Raw genomic sequence first — 18964 nt, forward strand, 5'->3', positions numbered from 1 at the left:
TCCATTTTTAATTCAGGTTGTAAGACAACAAAATGTGGAACAAGTCAAGGGGTATGAACGCTTTCTGAAGGAACTGTAAGTATGATATTTAAAATATTCCACTTATGAAATGTAAGCGCATCAATAAATTGTACAGTTATAGAGGGGCAATACAGTAAAACAGAATTTTACGATAGCTCATATCCTAGACCATCTTTGTACCCATACAGAATCATGAAAAAGCTTTTCAAAAGACCCTCACTTTATTCTAACACGAACTGGCTGAAGTATCCCTCTGTCTAGAACTGGCTGAAGTATCCCTCTGTCTAGAACTGGCTGAAGTATCCCTCTGTCTAGAACTGGCTGAAGTATCCCTCTGTCTAGAACTGTCTGTAGTATGTTTGTGTATTTGGTTCGTGTGTGTGCATGTGTATCTGGACTGGGGTCTAGTTCTGGCAGCGCTTGCCAATCCAAACAGAGTAATTCCTTCCCAATCAGAAACACTAAATGCATTTGACAAGTTGCCCTGCCCAGTCTAAACCGCCACTGGCTGGTTCAGATGCATACAGTCACAGTTCAAGGCCAGCTGGGGGGGTCAGAGGTGACGTGGACGTTCAGGGGCTGTGGCAGCCGTGTGTGACCTTAATAGCAGCACACAGTTATCTGTTGTTGTAGCCATCAGGGCTTACATTTACATTTAGAGTGGAGGTACTGCAGGGTTTGAGGGGAAGTACTGCAGGGCAGTTGATGATGACATTACATCGCCACAGAGGATGGACTATAGAAACATTGATAACTGTACCATTACACAGGGATGTACTATCACAACAATGTGAAAATGTCACTTGATTTTGATGTGAATGACTCGTAATAATTTTAACGTGCTGCTGTAAATATGCTACATTTTGTTTACATCAGTGTTTGGTACATCGCTGTCACATTGTGGCTTCCCACTGGGCAAAACATGGTTCAAGATAGTTTTGTTGTTATTACAGTATGTACAGTTCAATGTATTAACAAACACCTGTTGCATGAATGTAGCTAATTGGTTGGATTTTCAAAAAGTCATCAACCTGCATAGTTTTCTGTCAATTTAAACCCAAATTTTAACCAGAAATCAACAAGTCTCAATGTTCTATTTATTGCAGGTTGAATTCAAGTTTGCTGACTGCTCAATCAAATATCAACCAAAATTGGATGGTTTATCTGACGTCTTTGCCCAGTGGGTTGAGAGCTAAGTAAATGGGTAAATAACACAGTGGTAGAACACCAGGATGAAGCTTGGAGGCTTGGTTTGCTTCAGCCTAGGGAGTTTCAGTATTTCGAAAGAGAGTTTACTAACAGTGAGAGCACTCCATTGCCTAATGAAAATCCATACCTCAAAACATTTAGCTGTGTGTGAGAGAAGGAAATGTAATAAGACACATAACACAATTTCTGAATTACAGGAAGGCCTAATCGAACCAGCCAACATAATGGAGGAGCATATGTCTTTGTTTGTCTATTCCTTTATTTAGTATTTTTGCATAACGAGAAATTACTGCATTACGATGGTGACCTAGGAAATCCCCAGAAATCTATTTCTTGCCCCATATTAAGTTAAAATCTTGTTTTTTTTCTGACCTGCATTTCTAAACAGCGAATCAATCATGTGGCCGCAGACGTCTACACAAAGGTACCATTCCACAAACTAATGGTCACTCTCCAACGAGGACGTCGATGGTAAACTAATCTTAACGCTGGAAGGCACAGGAAGCCGATCTTGATAGCACTCAATGAGCTATCTTCCAAGGAAACTTTTATCTTCGAACCACCCTGACAAAAAGCCTAAGAGCAAGTCTAATGTCACTTACCACTTCTGTGTTGAGACCTACTATACTTACGGATGAGTCGGTCAATAACAGGCTGAAAACATTATCAAGCAGTGCAGTGGCTCTAAACCTTTGTTTTCTCCCATGGCCCCAAACAAAAATAGATAAAGGTCTCAGTAGACCCCCAATAGAATATTAGGCCTAAACACAAAGGGTATAATAATAATTTGGTGGGTGTTTATATTTGTCCTATTAGCTAATGTAGCTAGTGGTAGCTAATGTCAGATCAATTGCACATGAAAATATAAACATTGATTAATATGAGAGTAGGCTACACATTGCACATTTGTTGGTGACATGGCATTGTAAAAGTAGGTTATAATATCGATTTTGTGATCGATATGTGATTTTCGTGCATCATTGTCTTTTTGGCCTGCCATTTTCGTGAAATAAATCCAAAGTATTTTTTAAAGTGGGGAACCAGTTTGGAAACCTCTGAACTAGAAAAAAGGAGTAGTTATTTTGAATTAAGGTGTTGTTGCTTAAAACTATTATGGTGACTTTTACTTTTACTCAACTTAATTAAGAGTCTATTGATGCACCTGTGTGTCAATCTAAGTAACATAATTAAAAATCCCCATCAAAATCTGTCAGTTTAAGATAGAGATATCATTTTTTTTGCATCAGCCTATGTCAGCCTTTCGCATCTGCGGTGGAAGGTGGCCGCGCTACAGTGGTGTTTGTCAGACCATGAGACATCCCAAAAATCGGTCTTCTCACGAAAATGTCTGTAGAGTGCCACGGGACTCATGGGACCCGTCTAAAGGTAACCCATACAAATGAATGGAAGTATGGAGATATATATAGATATTAAACCTTCATCTGAAGGTAACCCATGCAAATGAATGGAAGTATGGAGGTAGTTTTGTGCCAACAAAAATAAGTGGTTAAATATGTGTCCCAAAAAACAAAAATATTTTCTGAGGTTTCTTATATCTCCTAGATATAGGACAGACACTTCAAAACCTTATTCCTAATGATTTATTTATGTATTTTTTTGTTGTTGCCGTTTATGAATATGTTATTCAATGCGTTTCTATGTGTAATAAAGGCCAAGTTCAATATTTTATCAAATAATGCTTAAATATATATTTGTTATACCTAAAGGGGTTCAAAAATTCATAATCAAATAGCTAAATGATCCATGATAGGACCATCTTAAAACAATTCCATATGTTCAATTGGTAGACCCCCCACCCCCCCAACAGCTTAGACTGTTAAAGGTTTTTAGTGTGGGAGGGAAAATATAACTTGCACATTAAGAAAGAGGTTATCCAGAGCCGTTTCTGTCTTAGGTTTATCCCTCAACATCACGTGTCCAGTAATTACCCTTTGTGTCCATTCTGGAGACGTTTGGTACTCTTTATAATAACTCCATCTGCACACCAATTTGTGGCATTGAAAAAATTCATGAGAACAGAAAGGAATATTGTCCTCTCAGCCTCCCCATAGCCAATTTAGAAGTTGTTCACTAAATAATGATACATTGAAATTATAATACTTTGAGAACTCGCATATACAGTACCAGTCAAAAGTTTGGACACACCTACTCATTCAAGGGCATTTTTAAATGTTTACTATTTTCTACATTGTAGAATAATAGTGAACACATAAAAATATGAAATAACACATATGGAATCATGTAGTAATCAAAAAAGTGTTAAACAAATCAAAATATATTTTAGATTTTAGATTCTTCAAAGTAGCCACCGTTTGCCTTGATGACAGCTTTGCACACTCTTGGCATTCTGTCAACCAGCTTTTCCAACAGTCTTGAAGGAGTTCCCACCTATGCTGAGCACTTGTTGGCTGCTTTTCCTTCACTCTGCAGGCCATTTCATCCCAAACCATCTCAATTGGGTTGAGGTCGGGTGATTGTGGAAGTCAGGTCATCTGATGCAGCACTCCATCACTCGCCTTCTTGGTCTTAAAGTAATGATGGACTGTCATTTATCTTTGCTTATTCGAGCTGTTCTTGCCATAATAAGGACTTGGTCTTTTTAAAAATAGGGCTATCTTCTGTATACCACCCCTTTAATTTTAATTTTTATTTCACCTTTATTTAACCAGGTAGGCTTGTTGAGAACAAGTTCTCATTTGCAACTGCGACCTGGCCAAGATAAAGCAAAGCCGTTTGACACATACAACAACACAGAGTTACAAATGGAATAAACAAACACACATAATACAGTAGAAAAATCTATATACAGCATGTGCAAATGAGGTAGGATAAGAGAGGTAAGGCAATAAATAGGCCATGGTGGCGAAGTAATTACAATATAGCAATTAAACACTGGAATGGTAGGGTGTGCAGAAGATGAATGTGCAAGTAGAGATACTGGGGTGCAAAGGAGCAAGATAAATAAATAAATAAATACAGTATGGGGATGAGGTCAATTGGATGGGCTATTTACAGATGAGTTATGTACAGGTGCAGAGATCTGTGAGCTGCTCTGAAAGCTGGTGCTTAAAGCTAGTGAGGGTGGTAAGAGTCTCCAGCTTCAGAGATATTTGCAGTTCGTTCCAGTCATTGGCAGCAGAGAACTGGAAGAAGAGGCGGCCAAAGGAAGAATTGGCTTTGGGGGTGACCAGTGAGATATACCTGCTGGAGCGCGTGCTACGGGTGGGTGCTGCTATGGTCACCAGTGAGCTGAGATAAGGCGGGGCTTTACCTAGCAGAGACTTGTAGATGACCTGGAGCCAGTGGGTTTGGCGACGAGTATGAAGCGCGGGCCAGCCAACGAGAGCATACAGGTCGCAATGGTTGGTAGTATATGGGGCTTTGGTGACAAAATGGATGGCACTCTGATAGACTGCATCCAATTTGTTGAGTAGAGTGTTGGAGGCTATTTTGTAAATTACATCGCCGAAGTCGAGGATTGGTAGGATGGTCAGTTTTACTAGGGTATGTTTGGCAGCATGAGTGAAGGATGCTTTGTTGTGAAATAGGAAGCCGATTCTAGATTTCATTTTGGATTGGAGATGTTTAATGTGAGTCTGGAAGGAGAGTTTACAGTCTAACCAGACACCTAGGTATTTGTAGTTGTCCACATATTCTAAGTCAGAACCGTCCAGAGTAGTGATGCTGGATGGGTGGGCAGGTGCGGGCAGCGAACGGTTGAAGAGCATGCATTTAGTTTTACTTGCATTTAAGAGCAGTTGTAGGCCACGGAAGGAGAGTTGTATGGCATTGAAGCTCATCTGGAGGTTAGTTAACATTGTGTCCAAAGAAGGGCCAGAGGTATACAGAATGGTGTCGTCTGCATAGAGGTGGATCAGAGAATCACCAGCAGCAAGAGCGACATCATTGATGTTTACAGAGAAGAGAGTCGGCCTGAGAATTGAACCCTGTGGCACCCCCATAGAGACTGCCAGAGGTCCGGACAACAGGCTCTCCTATTTGACATACTGAACTCTATCGGAGAAGTAGTTGGTGAACCAAGCGAGGCAATCATTTGAGAAACCAAGGCTGTTGAGTCTGCCAATAAGAATGTTGTGATTGACAGAGCTGAAAGCCTAAGCCAGGTCGATGAATACAGCTACACAGTAATGTCTTTTATCAATGGCGGTTATGATATCGTTTAGGACCTTGAGCGTGGCTGAGGTGCACCCATGACCAGCTCTGAAACCAGATTGCATAGCGGAGAAGGTACGGTGAGATTCGAAATTGTTGGTAATCTGTTTGTTAACTTGGCTTTCAAAGACCTTAGAAAGGCAGGGTAGAATAGATATAGGTCTGTAGCAGTTTGGGTCTAGAGTGTCTCCAATGTACTCTCTTCCTACCATACCTTTGTCTGTACATTATGCCATGAATCTATGCTATCGTGCCCAGAAAACTGCTCCTTTTACTCTCTGTTCCGAACGTGCTAGACGGCAAGTTCTTTTAGCCTTTAGCCGTACCCTTATCCTAATTCTCCTCTGTTCCTCTGGTGATGTAGTGGTTCATCCAGGACCTGCAGTGCCTAGCTCCACTCCTACTCCCCATGTGCTCTCATTTGTTGACTTCTGTAACCGTAAAAGTCTTGGTTTCATGCATGTTAACATTAGAAGCCTACTCCCTAAGTTTGCTTTATTCACTACTTTAGCACATTCTGCCAACCCGGATGTCTTAACCGTGTCTGTATCCTGGCTTAGGAAAATCACCAAAAACCCAGAAATTTCCATCCCTAGCTATAACATTTTCCGCCAAGATAGAACTGCCAAAGGGGGCGGTGTTGCAATCTACTGCAGAGATATCCTGCAGAGTTCTGTCTTACTATCCAGGTCTGTACCAAAACACAACACAACTGATTGGGTTAAACACATTAAGAAGGAAAGAAATCCCACAAATTAACTTTTAACAAGGCACATCTGTTCATTGAAATCCATTCCAGGAGACTACCTCATGAAGGTGGTTGAGAGAATGCCAAGAGTGTGCAAAGCTGTCATCAAGGCGAAGGGTGGCTACTTTGAAGAATCTCAAATAGAAAATATATTTTTATTTGTATTTGTTTTACACTTTTTGGGTTACTACATGATTCCATATGTGTTATTTCATAGTTTTGATGTCTTCAGTATTATTCCACAATGTAGAAAATAGGAAAAATAAAGAAAGACCCTTAAATGAGTAGGTGTGTCCAAACTTTTGACTGGTGCTGTATATAGTAGCTGTAAAAAGTAAAAGTGTATTATCATTCATGCCTAACTAATGATTGCCGTAATAAAGGTCTATTTTTGTGAGAGTAATTTTTGGTATCCATGATCGAAACAGTTCAGTGAAAAACATAACTAACCTCTTACAAGGTTATTGTGCACATTGTTACAAAGAAATTAATTGATAATAAATAATACAGAAATATGTAATATGATATACATTGAGTGTGCAAAACATTAGGAACTTTCCATGACATAGACTGACCAGGTGAAAGCTATGATCCCTGAATGATGTCACTGGTATATCCAATCAGTGTAGATGAAGGGGAGGAGACAGGTCAAAGAAGAATTGTTAAGCCTTCAGGCAATTGAGAAATGGATTGTGTATGTGTGCCATTCAGAGGGTGAATGATTGAAGATTGAAGTGCCTTTGAATGGGGTATGGTAGTAGGTGCCAGGCACACCGGTTTGAGTGTGTCAAGAACTGCAACGCTGCATTTTTAGTGTGTCAAGAACTGCAACGCTGCTGGGTTTTTCACGCTCAACAGTTTCCTGTGTGTATCAAGACTGGTGCACCACCCAAAGGACATCCAGCTAAGCATTGGAGTCAAAATGGGCCAGCATCCCTGTGGAATATGTTTAACACCTTGTACACAGACAGACAGACAGACAGACAGACAGACAGACAGACAGACAGACAGACAGACAGACAGACAGACAGACAGACAGACAGACAGACAGACAGACAGACAGACAGACAGACAGACAGACAGACAGACAGACAGACAGACAGACACCAGCAAGGTGAGGTGTTCTAAACAGTGGGCTGAACCATGAGGGTCTCTCCAATAAACATAAAGGTGAGGCTGTCTAAACAGGGCTGAACCATGATGGGTGATTAGATGCAGTTGAAAGGAAGTCCATTTCCCCCTTGGTTGAGGACGTCTACATTCCCCTCTGCCTCCTTGGACTTCTTCTTGCAGGTATCATCGCTCAGCTCATCCTTGTTTTATATCCTGGAAGGTACTTCTCCTGTTTAAAAACGTTTATTGAAAATAGATAAAAACTTAGATCTAGCAAATATAAACTCTCTCTCTCTCTCTCTCTCTCTCAACCCAGGCTTTATTATCTCAGGTCATAAATTCCTGGCAGAGACTCTCTCCCCCAGGTCATGCAGGAAGAGAGGGACAGAGCACAGAGAGAGAACAAAGGACTTAACTTGGAAAAGCTCCTGAATCCCCAAAATGGGAGAATTAAACAATATTTATACTTTTGAGAATGTGGGAATGGTCCGTGGACAGTTAGGGGACAGTTATGACGAGTGTGTTTCATTTGGCGATCTCATGGAGGACAGGAAACACACATAATAGTATATCTTAAAGTGTACATTTCCCAGCTGTCAGGTTTACATCTAAATTCATCTAAAAATCTGAAACGTATGTGATTAAACATGAAACTATTTGTGAAAAGATGTAATGTGATATTAACCTTCTTAATGAGAGTCTGGATTTTCATATCAAGATGAACTAGTCAGTGGCCACACCTCCATGAGCCCAGACATCACATTAGGTGTCATAGAACCGCCCCTTCTTCGACAGAGGATAAAACCACTCCTGAAGAAATTCACACCAGACCAAAACATGCCGGGCGACGCTGGTGTGTGAAATGGTTTAAACTACAACAAACCAAAGAGACCCATGTTAAGATGGACGTCTTGAATGGTTAAGAAATCTACAAACTGTAAGACTAGAAAACCATCCCACGTGGAGCATTGGCTACACGGCTGGAAATGGTTCAACTCTGAGACTATTGATTCACTGCAGAAGGAGCAAATTCTAGACGACACTAATTACTAGTCTGCAGCTAGAACTTACGTAAACCTAGAATGAGAATACCAACAACCGCCGAAGCATCAATTCTATTAGAACATTTCCGGATGATACTCTGAAGTATCCATTCTAACCACCTACAACCACCTACGACTTTGATCTTCTGGTAAACGCAGCCAGAGACTTTTCTGCCGACTCTCTCCAACAGATGGACCGGTTACCACAGAGAGAGACAGCAAGAAATACTCGTAAATATGTAAATTGCAATTTATTTTCAAATGAGCGGTCATTCGTGTAAAGTATTAGCAATTTCTATGAGTGTAGTAATCCTCTATGAGTTTCTCGCTCTTGAACTGCCACACCCCTTTTCTTTGTCTACCAAGCTGTCATATCAGTTTCGTCCGCCAGGGACTTTTCTTTGTATCATATAGCAACCCAATGTCTGAACTACTTGTGTGTGTTTTTATGTATTTCTGTGTTTTGATTAGTTTGTAAATAAATAATTAAGACAATTTGTATATCACTGATTCATAATTTATGCTATGACTAATCTATTAGATATTAAAATATCTGAAGAGCTATATTTGGAAAATTATAGCTCTGTAAATCAACATTTTCCCGTGGTGCACCGACTTCTTACTTAATTAAGTTTACATGATTAGTTTAATCATGTAATAATAATTACACATAGAGAATTGATTTGATAAAATAACAGTCTTCACATTTAATGATAGTAAAGACACGACAATGGGCATGACAGCCCATGTTTAGATCCTGAATCAGGCCACTTGAAGCTGTTTCAGCAATGGGCTTGACGGCCTCGTCTTTCAGGTCCTTTAGGAGGAACTGTATGGCGGAGGTTGATCCAATACTGCCGATTGGCTCCCACACATCTATCTCATAAACCCATAGAGAGATGTTATTAGATTCTGGAGAATAGAGGTATTTATCACCGAATATCTCCACATGGCACACAGAGTTAGAATGTAGTCTTGTTCCAAGCCAATGAAAGCATTGGCATATGACCGTGTCATTCGGTGTCCACGCTGAAAGATACACCATAGCACCACAAGGTAAATAAATGATTTCAGCAATAACATTATTTTCTCATTCTTATCCATGGTTATCATAGATTCAAGAAAATATTGACATTATTAATAAGCTCAATCATAAATCTCTCTAATCATAAATCTCTTTAGGGCATCAGTATTTGGTAGTCTATCCTATAGTTATTAAACCACAAACACAGACAACAGGTCTAATTCAACAAATAGGTCTACCTTGATATACAGTACCTTACTTCAAACAATTGTTTTCCTTTAAAATGTTGAATTAGAATTATTGAATTTGTCTCACGTAATGTACATTTTTCCCCATATTTGTGTTTTGTGTGAGAAGATTATGATATTAAAGATATTAAAATATTGAAACTGAATAAAGTGGTGTCTTTATTGTTTGGTATCTTGAGAATTCTGTGAATGAATTCTGTGTGATCAAAATCCAACAGTTCAGTAGTATCTAACAATTCACAACAATACAGACAAATCTAAAAGTAAAAGAATGGAATTAAGAAATATATAAATAATAGGATGAGCAATGTCAGAGTGGCATTGACTAAAATACAGAAGAATACAGTATAAACACATGAAATGAATAAAACAGTATGTAAAAATTATTAAAGTGACCAGTGTTCCATTATTAAATTGACCAGTGATTCCATGTCTATGTACATAGGACAGCAGCCTCTAAGGTGTAGGGTTGAGTAACCGGGTTGTAGCCGGCTAGTGAAAGTTACTAAGTTCAGGGCAGGGTGCTGGGTGGAGGATGGCTGGCTGGATGGTTATTTAACAGTCTGATGGCCTTGAGATAGAAGCTGTTTTTTAGTTTCTCGGTCCCAGCTTTGATGCACTTGTACTGACCTCGCCATCTGGATGATAGTGGGTGAACAGGCTGTTATTTGAGTGCTGTAGGTGTCCAGGAGGGCAGGCAGTGTGCCTCCGGTAATGCTTTGGGCAGACTGCACCACCCTCTAGAGAAACCTGTGGTTGTGGGCGGTGCAGTTGCCGTAACAGGCGAGGATACAGCCCGACAGGATGCTCTCAATGGTGCATCTGTAAAAGTTTGTGAGGGTCTTAGGGGCCACGCCGAATTTCTTCAGTCTCCTGAGGTTGAAGAGGAGCTGTTGCGCCTTCTTCATCACACTGTGTATGTGGGTGGACCATTTCAGATGTCAGCGATGTGTATGCCGAGGAACTTGAAGCTTTTCACATTCTCCACTGTGGTCCCGTCGATGTAGATGTTGGCATGCTCCCTCTGCTCTCTACTGAAGTCCAGAATCAGCTCCTTAGTTTGGTTGACATTGAGGGAGAAGTTATTTTCCTGGCACCACTCCACCAGGGCCCTCCCCTCTTCCCTGTCGGCTGTCTCGTCATTGTTGGTAAAGTATATACAGAGTATTATACAGTGCCTTCGTAAAGTATTCAGACCCCTTGACTTTTTCTACATTTTGTTACGTTACAGCCTTATTCTAAAATTGATTAAATAGTTTTTTTTTCTCATCAATCTATTATTTATTTATTTTATTTTATTTATTTCACCTTTATTTAACCAGGTAGGCAAGTTGAGAACAAGTTCTCATTTACAACTGCGACCTGGCCAAGATAAAGCAAAGCAGTTCGACACATATAACAACACAGAGTTACACATGGAGTAAAACAAACATACAGTCAATAATACAGTAGAAAAGTAAGTCTATATACAATGTGAGCAAATGAGGTGAGATAAGGGAGGTAAAGGCAATAAATAGGCCATGGTGGCGAAGTAAATACAATATAGCAATTAAAACACTGGAATGGTAGATTTTACACTAGATGAGTGTGTAAAGTAGAAATACTGGGGTGCAAAGGAGCAAGATAAATAAATAAATACAGTAAGGGAAGAAGTAGTTGTTTGGGCTATTTATAGATGGGCTATGTACAGGTGTAGTGATCTGTGAGCTGCTCTGACAGCTGGTGCTTAAAGCTAGTGAGGGAGATAAGTGTTTCCAGTTTCAGAGATTTTTGTAATTCGTTCCAGTCATTGGCAGCAGAGAACTGGAAGGAGAGGCGGCCAAAGGAGGAATTGGCTTTGGGGGTGACAAGTCAGTTATACCTGCTGGAACACGTGCTACGGGTGGGTGCCGCTACGGTCACCAGCGAGCAGAGATAAGGCGGGACTTTACCTAGCAGGGTCTTATAGATGATCTGGAGCCAGTGGGTTTGGCGACGAGTATGAAGCGAGGGCCAGCCAACGAGAGCGTACAGGTCGCAGTGGTGTGTAGTATATGGGGCTTTGGTGACAAAACGGATGGCACTGTGATAGACTGCATCCAATTTGTTGAGTAGGGTGTTTGTTAATGACATCGCCAAAGTCGAGGATCGGTAAGATGGTCAGTTTTACGAGGGTATGTTTGGCAGCGTGAGTGAAGGATGCTTTGTTGCGAAATAGGAAGCCAATTCTAGATTTAACTTTGGATTGGAGATGTTTTATGTGAGTCTGGAAGGAGAGTTTACAGTCTAACCAGACACCTAGGTATTTGTAGTTGTCCACATATTCTAAGTCAGAACCGTCTAGAGTAGTGATGCTGGATGGGCGGGTAGGTGCAGGCAGCGATCGGTTGAAGAGCATGCATTTAGTTTTACTTGTATTTAAGAGCAGTTGTAGGCCACGGAAGGAGAGTTGTATGGCATTGAAGCTCGTCTGGAGGGTTATTAACACAGTGTCCAAAGAAGGGCCAGAAGTATACAGAATGGTGTCGTCTGCGTAGAAGTGGATCAGAGACTCACCAGCAGCAAGAGCGACATCATTGATATATACAGAGAAGAGAGTCGCCCAAGAATTGAACCCTGTGGCACCCCCATAGAGACTGCCAGAGGCCCGGACAACAGGCCCTCCGATTTCACACTCTGAGCTCTGTCGGAGAAGTAGTTGGTGAACCAGTCGAGGCAATCATTTGAGAAACCAAGGCTGTTGAGTCTGCCGATGAGGATGTGGTGATTGACAGAGTCGAAAGCCTTGGCCAGGTTAATGAATACGGCTGCACAGTACTGTTTCTTATCGATGGCGGTTAAGATATCGTTTAGGACCTTGAGCGTGGCTGAGGTGCACCCATGACCGGCTCTGGTGCAGTGCTGTTGACCGGGGTAGGGGTGGCCAGGTGGAAAGCATGGCCAGCCGTAGTAAAATGCTTATTGAAATTCTCAATTATAGTGGATTTATCGGTGGTGACAGAGTTTCCTATCCTCAGTGCAGTGGGCAGCTGGGAGGAGGTGCTCTTATTCTTCATGGACTTTACAATGTTCCAGAACTTTTTTGAGTTTGTGTTGCAGGAAGCAAATTTCTGCTTGAAAAAGATAGCCTTGGCTTTTCTGCCTGTGTATATTGGTTTCTAACTTTCTAACTTTCTAATCTACACACAATACCCCATAATGACAAAGCAAAAACAGGTTTTTAGAAATGTTTGCCAATTTATAAAAAATATATATACTGAAATATAACAATTACTTAAGTATTCAGACACTGTACTCAGTACTTTGTTGAAGAAACTTTGGCAGCGATTACAGTCTTGAGTCTTCTTGGGCATGATGCTACAAGCTTGGCACACCTCTATTTGGGGAGTTTCTCCCATTCTTCTCTGCAGATCCTCTCAAGCTCTGTCAGATTGGGTGGGGAGTGTCGCTGAACAGCTATTTTCAGGGCTCTCCAGAGATGGTTGATCGGGTTCAAGTGCGGGCTCTGGCTGGGCCACTAAAGGACATTCAGAGGCTTGTCCCGAAGCCACTCCTGTGCTGTCTTGGCTGTGTGCTTAGGGTCATTGTCCTGTTTAAGGGGAACCTTCACCCCAGTCTGAGGTCCTGAGTGCTCTGGAGCAGGCTTCCATCAAGGATCTCTCTGTACTTTGCTCCGTTCATCTTTCCCTCGATTCTGACTTGTCTCCCAGTCCTTGCCGCTGAAAAACATCCCCACAGCATGATGCTGCCACCACCATGCTTCACCGTAGGGATGGTGCCAGGTTTCCTCCAGATGTGATGCTTGGCATTCAGGCCAAAGAGTTCAATCTTGGTTTCATCAGACCAGATAATCTTTTTTCTCATGGTCTGAGAGTCTTTAGATGCATTTTGGCAAACTGCAAGTGGGCTGTCATGTGTCTTTTACTGAGGAGTGGCTTCCGTCTGGCCACAAAGGCCTGATTGGTGGAGTGCTGCAGAGATGGTTGTCCTTCTGGAAGGTTCTCCTATCTCCACAGAGGAACTCTAGAGCTTTGTCAGTGTGACCATCGGGTTCTTGGTCACCTCCCTGACCAAGGCCCTTCTCCTCCGATTGCTCAGTTTGGCCGGGCGGACAGCTCTAGGAAGAGTCTTGGTGGTTTCAAACTTCTTCCATTTAAGAATTCTGGAGGCCACTGTGTTCTTGGGACCTTCAATGCTGCAGAAATGTTTTGGTAGCCTTCCCCAGATCTGTACCTCGACACAATCCTGTCTCAGAGCTCTACGGACAATTCCTTTGACCTAATGGCATGGTTTTTGCTCGGACATGCACTGTTAACTGTGGGATCTTAAATAGACACATGTGCCTTTCCAAATTATGTCCAATCGATTGAATTTACCACAGGTGGACTCCAATGAAGTTGTAGAAACATCTCAAGGATGATCAATGGAAATAGGATGTACCTGAGCTCAATTTTGAGTCTCATTGCAAAGGGTCTGAATATTTCTGTAAATAAGGTATTTGTGTATTTTATTTGTAATAATACATTTGCAAGAATTTCTAAAAACCTGTTATCGCTTTGTCATTATGGGGTATTGTGTGTAGATTGATGAGGGAAATGTTTTATTTAATACATTTTATATTAAGGCTGTAACAAAACAAAATGTGGAGAAACGGAAGGGGTCTGAATACTTTTAGAATGCACTGTATCTACAATACAAAATCCATCTGTACGTGTGTGTAGAGTGAGCGTGTTATCATGTGTATGTGTGTCTGTGCCTGTGTGTGTGTCTCTTCACAGTCCCCGCTGTTCCATAAGGTGTAGTTTTGTCTGTTTTTAAATCTGATTCTACTGCTTGCATCAGTTACCTGATGTGGAATGTAGCCATGGCTCTATGTAGCACTGTGCACCTCCCATAGTCTGTTCTTGACTTGGGGATTGTGACGAGACATTTGGTGGTGTCTCGACTTCCGCCAAAGTCGGTGCCTCTCCTTGTTCGGGCAGCGTTTGGCGGTCGGCGTCGCCGGTCTTCTGGCCATCATCGATCTACTTTTCATTTTCCATTTGTTTTGTCTTGTCTTTCCACACACCTGGTTTCAATTCCATCATTACATGTTGTGTATTTAACCCTCTGTTCCCCCCCATGTCCTTGTCCGGAATTGTTTATTGTAAGTGCTTGTGCACATAATGTCTGGTGTGCGACGGGTTTTGTACCCATTGATTGATTGTTCTGTTTCCGGTGGTTTTTATTATTAAACTGCACCGTTGTAAACACAGTTTTTGCTCTACTGCGCCTGACTTCTCTGCCGCCAGTACGCATCCCTTACAGGTGGCATGTCTTCTGGGGAACGCATGGGTGTCCGAGCTGTGTGCTAGTAGTTTAAACAGACACCTCGGTGCACTCAGCATGTCAACACTTCTTACAAAAACAAATAGTGATGAAGTCAACCTCTCCTCCACTTTGAGCTACAAGAGATTTACATACATATTATTAATGTTAGCTTTCCGTGTACATTTAAGGGCCAGCCGTGCTGCCCTGTTCTGAGCCAATTGTAATTTTCCGAGGTACCTCTTTGTGGTACCTGACCACATGACTGAACAGTAGTCCAGGTGTGACAAAACTAGGGCATGTAGGACCTGCTGTTTAGAGCAGTGCTTTATTATGGACAGACTTCTCCCCATCTTAGCTACTGTTGCATCAGCATGATTTGACCATGACAGTTTACAATACAGGGTTACTCCAAGCAGTTTAGTCACCTCAATTTCCTGAATTTCCACATGATTTATTACAAGATTTAGTTGAGGTTTAAGGTTTAGTGAATGATTTGTCCCAAATACAATGCTTTTAGTTTTATAAATATTTAGGACAAATGTATTCCTTGCCACCCATTCTGAAACTAACGGCAGCTCTTTGTTAAGTGTTGCAGTGATTTCACTTGCTGTGGTAGCTGATATGTAAAGTGTTGAGTCAACCACATACATAGACACACTGGCTTTACTCAAAGTCATGTCATTAGTAAAGATTGAAAAAAGTAGGGGGCCTAGACAGCTGCCTTGGGGAATTCCTTATTCTATTTTATTATGTTGGAGAGGCTTCCTTTAAAGAACACCATCTGTGTTCTGTTAGACAGGTAACTCTTATCACAATATAGCAGTGGGTGTAAAGCCATAGCACATACGTTTTTCCATCGGCAGACTATGATCGGGTGTCCTGTTTCGCCACGTCTTGTAGAGCCAATCTTTGTGTTGACCTCAGTGGCGAGAGTGGCTATTTATGTGGATAGGTCAGTGGATAGTGACTCCAACTTAGCCAGCATAGTCTGTTCAGACTTATTGATAGCCGCCATTATCTTGGCTAAGTTGGGGGTCAGAGTCCATGTCAGTGTCCGGTGAGCCCAAGAGGCTTGCTAATTTGTGAGTTGTGGCCATTGTGTTTTGACATTTTATGAAAAAAATGCCCAGAAATGGCGGGAAAAATGGCCAAATTAGTGAATTGGGTTTGATTCCTAATGAAATGTTACAAAATTAACATGGTTATGTTATGGCGCAAACCCGTGGAAAGTTAAAGACCCCCCGCCCTTGAATGTCACGGTATAATTCGCATTCTGGTTGATACTATTTATACTTTATAAACGATTGACCTTTTTTGTATCCCAATTCATTTCAATGACGGAATGCGGGCATAAAAACTCCATCGACTTCAAAGGCAAATGTGGATTTGCCACTGATGTTGAACCGTTCCTGTTACAAACACCACCCCAAAGTTAAAATGTGCAGACTGACTCAACATAGATTGCTTCAACAAAGCTTTTCGCTACCATTCATATTTCATAAACTATATAGCTTGTTGTATCCTCATTCATTTCAATGGTGGAATGCAGGCTTCAACATTACAAACTGAAATCACTGTCACAGAACTTTCAGAATGTTCAAACTAAAACAATTATAAAGCTTAAAAACACATTCTGTAGTACTCACTCTAGCCTACTATACTAACCAACTACTGTATAACCTGCTATAATAACTCCAAACCTACAAACCACCCCAAAATAACTCACTATAACTAACCCATAGCCTATGACAACCCTGTTACTACAATTACTGCTATTACCATTACTACTGCTGTGACTACCACTACCACTAGCTCTGGTCCAGGGTGTAGCTAGTACATAGCTATCTCTGGTCCGCACTAGCTCTGGTCCAGGACGTAGCTAGTGTAACCGATGTGAAATGGCTAGTTAGTTAGCGGTGGTGCGCGCTAATAGCGTTTCAATCGGTGACGTCACTCGCTCTGAGACTTGAAGTAGGGTTGCCCCTTGCGTTGCAAGGGCCGCGGCTTTTGTGGCGCGATGGGTAACGATGCTTCGTGGGGTGTCAGTTGTTGATGTGTGCAAGGGTCCCTGGTTCGAGCCAAGGTTGGGGTGAAGAGAGGGACGGAACCTACACTGTTACACTAGTAGCTAGCTAGCGCTGGTTGGTACTGGTCCTGCTCTTGTCCAGCCTGTAGCTAGTAGCATTGATCTAGCTCTGGTCCTCAATAACTAGCTCTGGTCCAGGGTGTACAGACTGACTCAACTAAGATTGCTTCAATAAATCTTCAATTTACCACAGTTGTTACTAATACCTACTATTGAAGTAACTACCATTACTACTACTACTACCACCACCACCACTACTGATACAGTAACAACTACTATAGTACCACTACCATTACTACTAGCCCTCTATAACCCACTATAATAACTCCACACCTACAAACCATCCCAAAATAGGTCACTATGACTAACCCATAGCCTATGACAACCCTTTTACTACAATTTCTAACACCGTCCCTACCACTACCACTTCTTTAATTACCATGAAAAACACCTCAAAAGGAGCAAGCAAACCACATTTTCTTCAGGAAATGTAATTTTTCTAGTTACAATCGAATGCTGGAGATCTGTAAAGTTCTAAGTATTGCGTTAGAAGTGACCTGATGAAATATTCATATTAATTTGTTTATTTGGGAACACGTCTTGTAGTTTAAGTGCAAGAAAGAAGCTTGCAAAAAATTTGCAATTCTTACAACATATTTTGGAAAACAATGTAAACTTAAATGCATTTTTTTTTTAACAATAGCATAGCTATTCATCTTATTTTGGTATAATTTCCTCTTGACAAAGTTTTTGAACTAGTTGAAGTCGTAGTAAAAACCTATATGCTGCTCCCTGGTGGTCATTACTGGAAAATATTATAACAGGCAAACCTATTTCTGAACACTAGAGAGCGACATCTAAATTTGTGGAACATTGAGAGATGTTCTTTGAATATTCTTTGTTTATTTACAACCAGCCTTTTTGGATTTTCTCCGTGCAAAATTATCAGGCCATTCCAAGAAATCACTTTTTGTGCTCTTTGTCAAAATGGGATGTGATGGTGGAACAATTCCTAAAAGGCATGAGTTGGTGAAAGGCCCAAAGAAAGTTGAGAAGGTAACCTTATAGCTAGCTAGCTTAAACTAGCTAACGTTAGTTAACGCATATGAGCTAGCTAACGTTATGGATGTTTTGTTAAAAAAAAAACTGATAAGCGATAGTGTACCACATAACGTTACATATAAACAGTTATCTTGCTTTTATTCATCAGTTAGTTCGCTTACTAACTCGCCATGCCCACGTAAAGTCCGCTAGCTAGCTAGCTAGCCTGTTATGCTAGTTTCAGAAATAACAAACCATCAACATTCATCATAGTTGATGAGATACTTTGACATGGTTGTGTAATTAGCTAGTTAATACGGAGCATTATGGCACAGGTGGTAGTGCAGTGGTCCTGCATCTCAATCAGAGTTACTGTAACAATTCCTTCCTTGGTTGTCCCCTTTCACTAACGGTATTTAGCTAGCGACGAAGTATTTAAGATATAACCAAATACAACGTAACAGCAGTGGGCATGAACTAAGTTGAAAGTGTGAATCTCTCCACTCAAGGTTGACAAAAATGCAGCGCTTGCTGCTCGGTGGAAGTATTGTGCTCTCAGCACGGAGAAACTCCGGCGCCCTATTGTTACTTGTGATCTGGGAAGGTGAGGATTATTTATATCAGTTTGTTTTTTATTTTATTTATTTTACCTTTGTTTAACTAGGCAAGTCAGTTAAGAACAAATTCGTATTTACAATGATGGCCTACCAAAAGGCCTCCTGCGGGGACAAGAGTCAACACTACATAAAGAGAGACCCAAGACAACAACATAGCATGGCAGCAACACAACATGGCAGCAGCACAAAACATGGTACAAACATTATTGGGCACAGACAACAGCACAAAGGGCAAGAATGTAGCGACAACAATACATCACGCAAAGCAGCCACAACTGTCAGTAAGAGTGTCCATGATTTAGTCTTTGAATGAAGAGATTGAGATACAACT

The 18964-nt window shown here is 41.2% G+C and overlaps 1 protein-coding gene across 4 annotated transcripts in view; it reads left to right on the plus strand.

The window, feature by feature from the left end:
* The first annotated feature begins 17790 nt into the window (after positions 1-17790).
* rtf2 (replication termination factor 2) overlaps positions 17791-18964 on the plus strand; it is a 61720-nt gene continuing 60546 nt past the window's right edge. For 2 of the 4 annotated variants that reach the window (XM_014168126.2, XM_014168128.2), the window contains exons 1-2: positions 17807-18031; positions 18526-18620. In XM_014168126.2, the coding sequence (XP_014023601.1) occupies positions 17963-18031; positions 18526-18620 (164 nt within the window). In that variant the 5' untranslated portion in view covers positions 17807-17962. Of the gene's footprint in view, positions 18032-18525; positions 18621-18964 lie in introns of all 4 variants that reach the window. The other 2 variants (XM_014168125.2, XM_014168127.2) reach the window with 2 other exon arrangements.

Source organism: Salmo salar, chromosome ssa22 (genome assembly GCF_905237065.1).
Source record: "Salmo salar chromosome ssa22, Ssal_v3.1, whole genome shotgun sequence".
Classification (NCBI taxonomy): domain Eukaryota; kingdom Metazoa; phylum Chordata; class Actinopteri; order Salmoniformes; family Salmonidae; genus Salmo; species Salmo salar.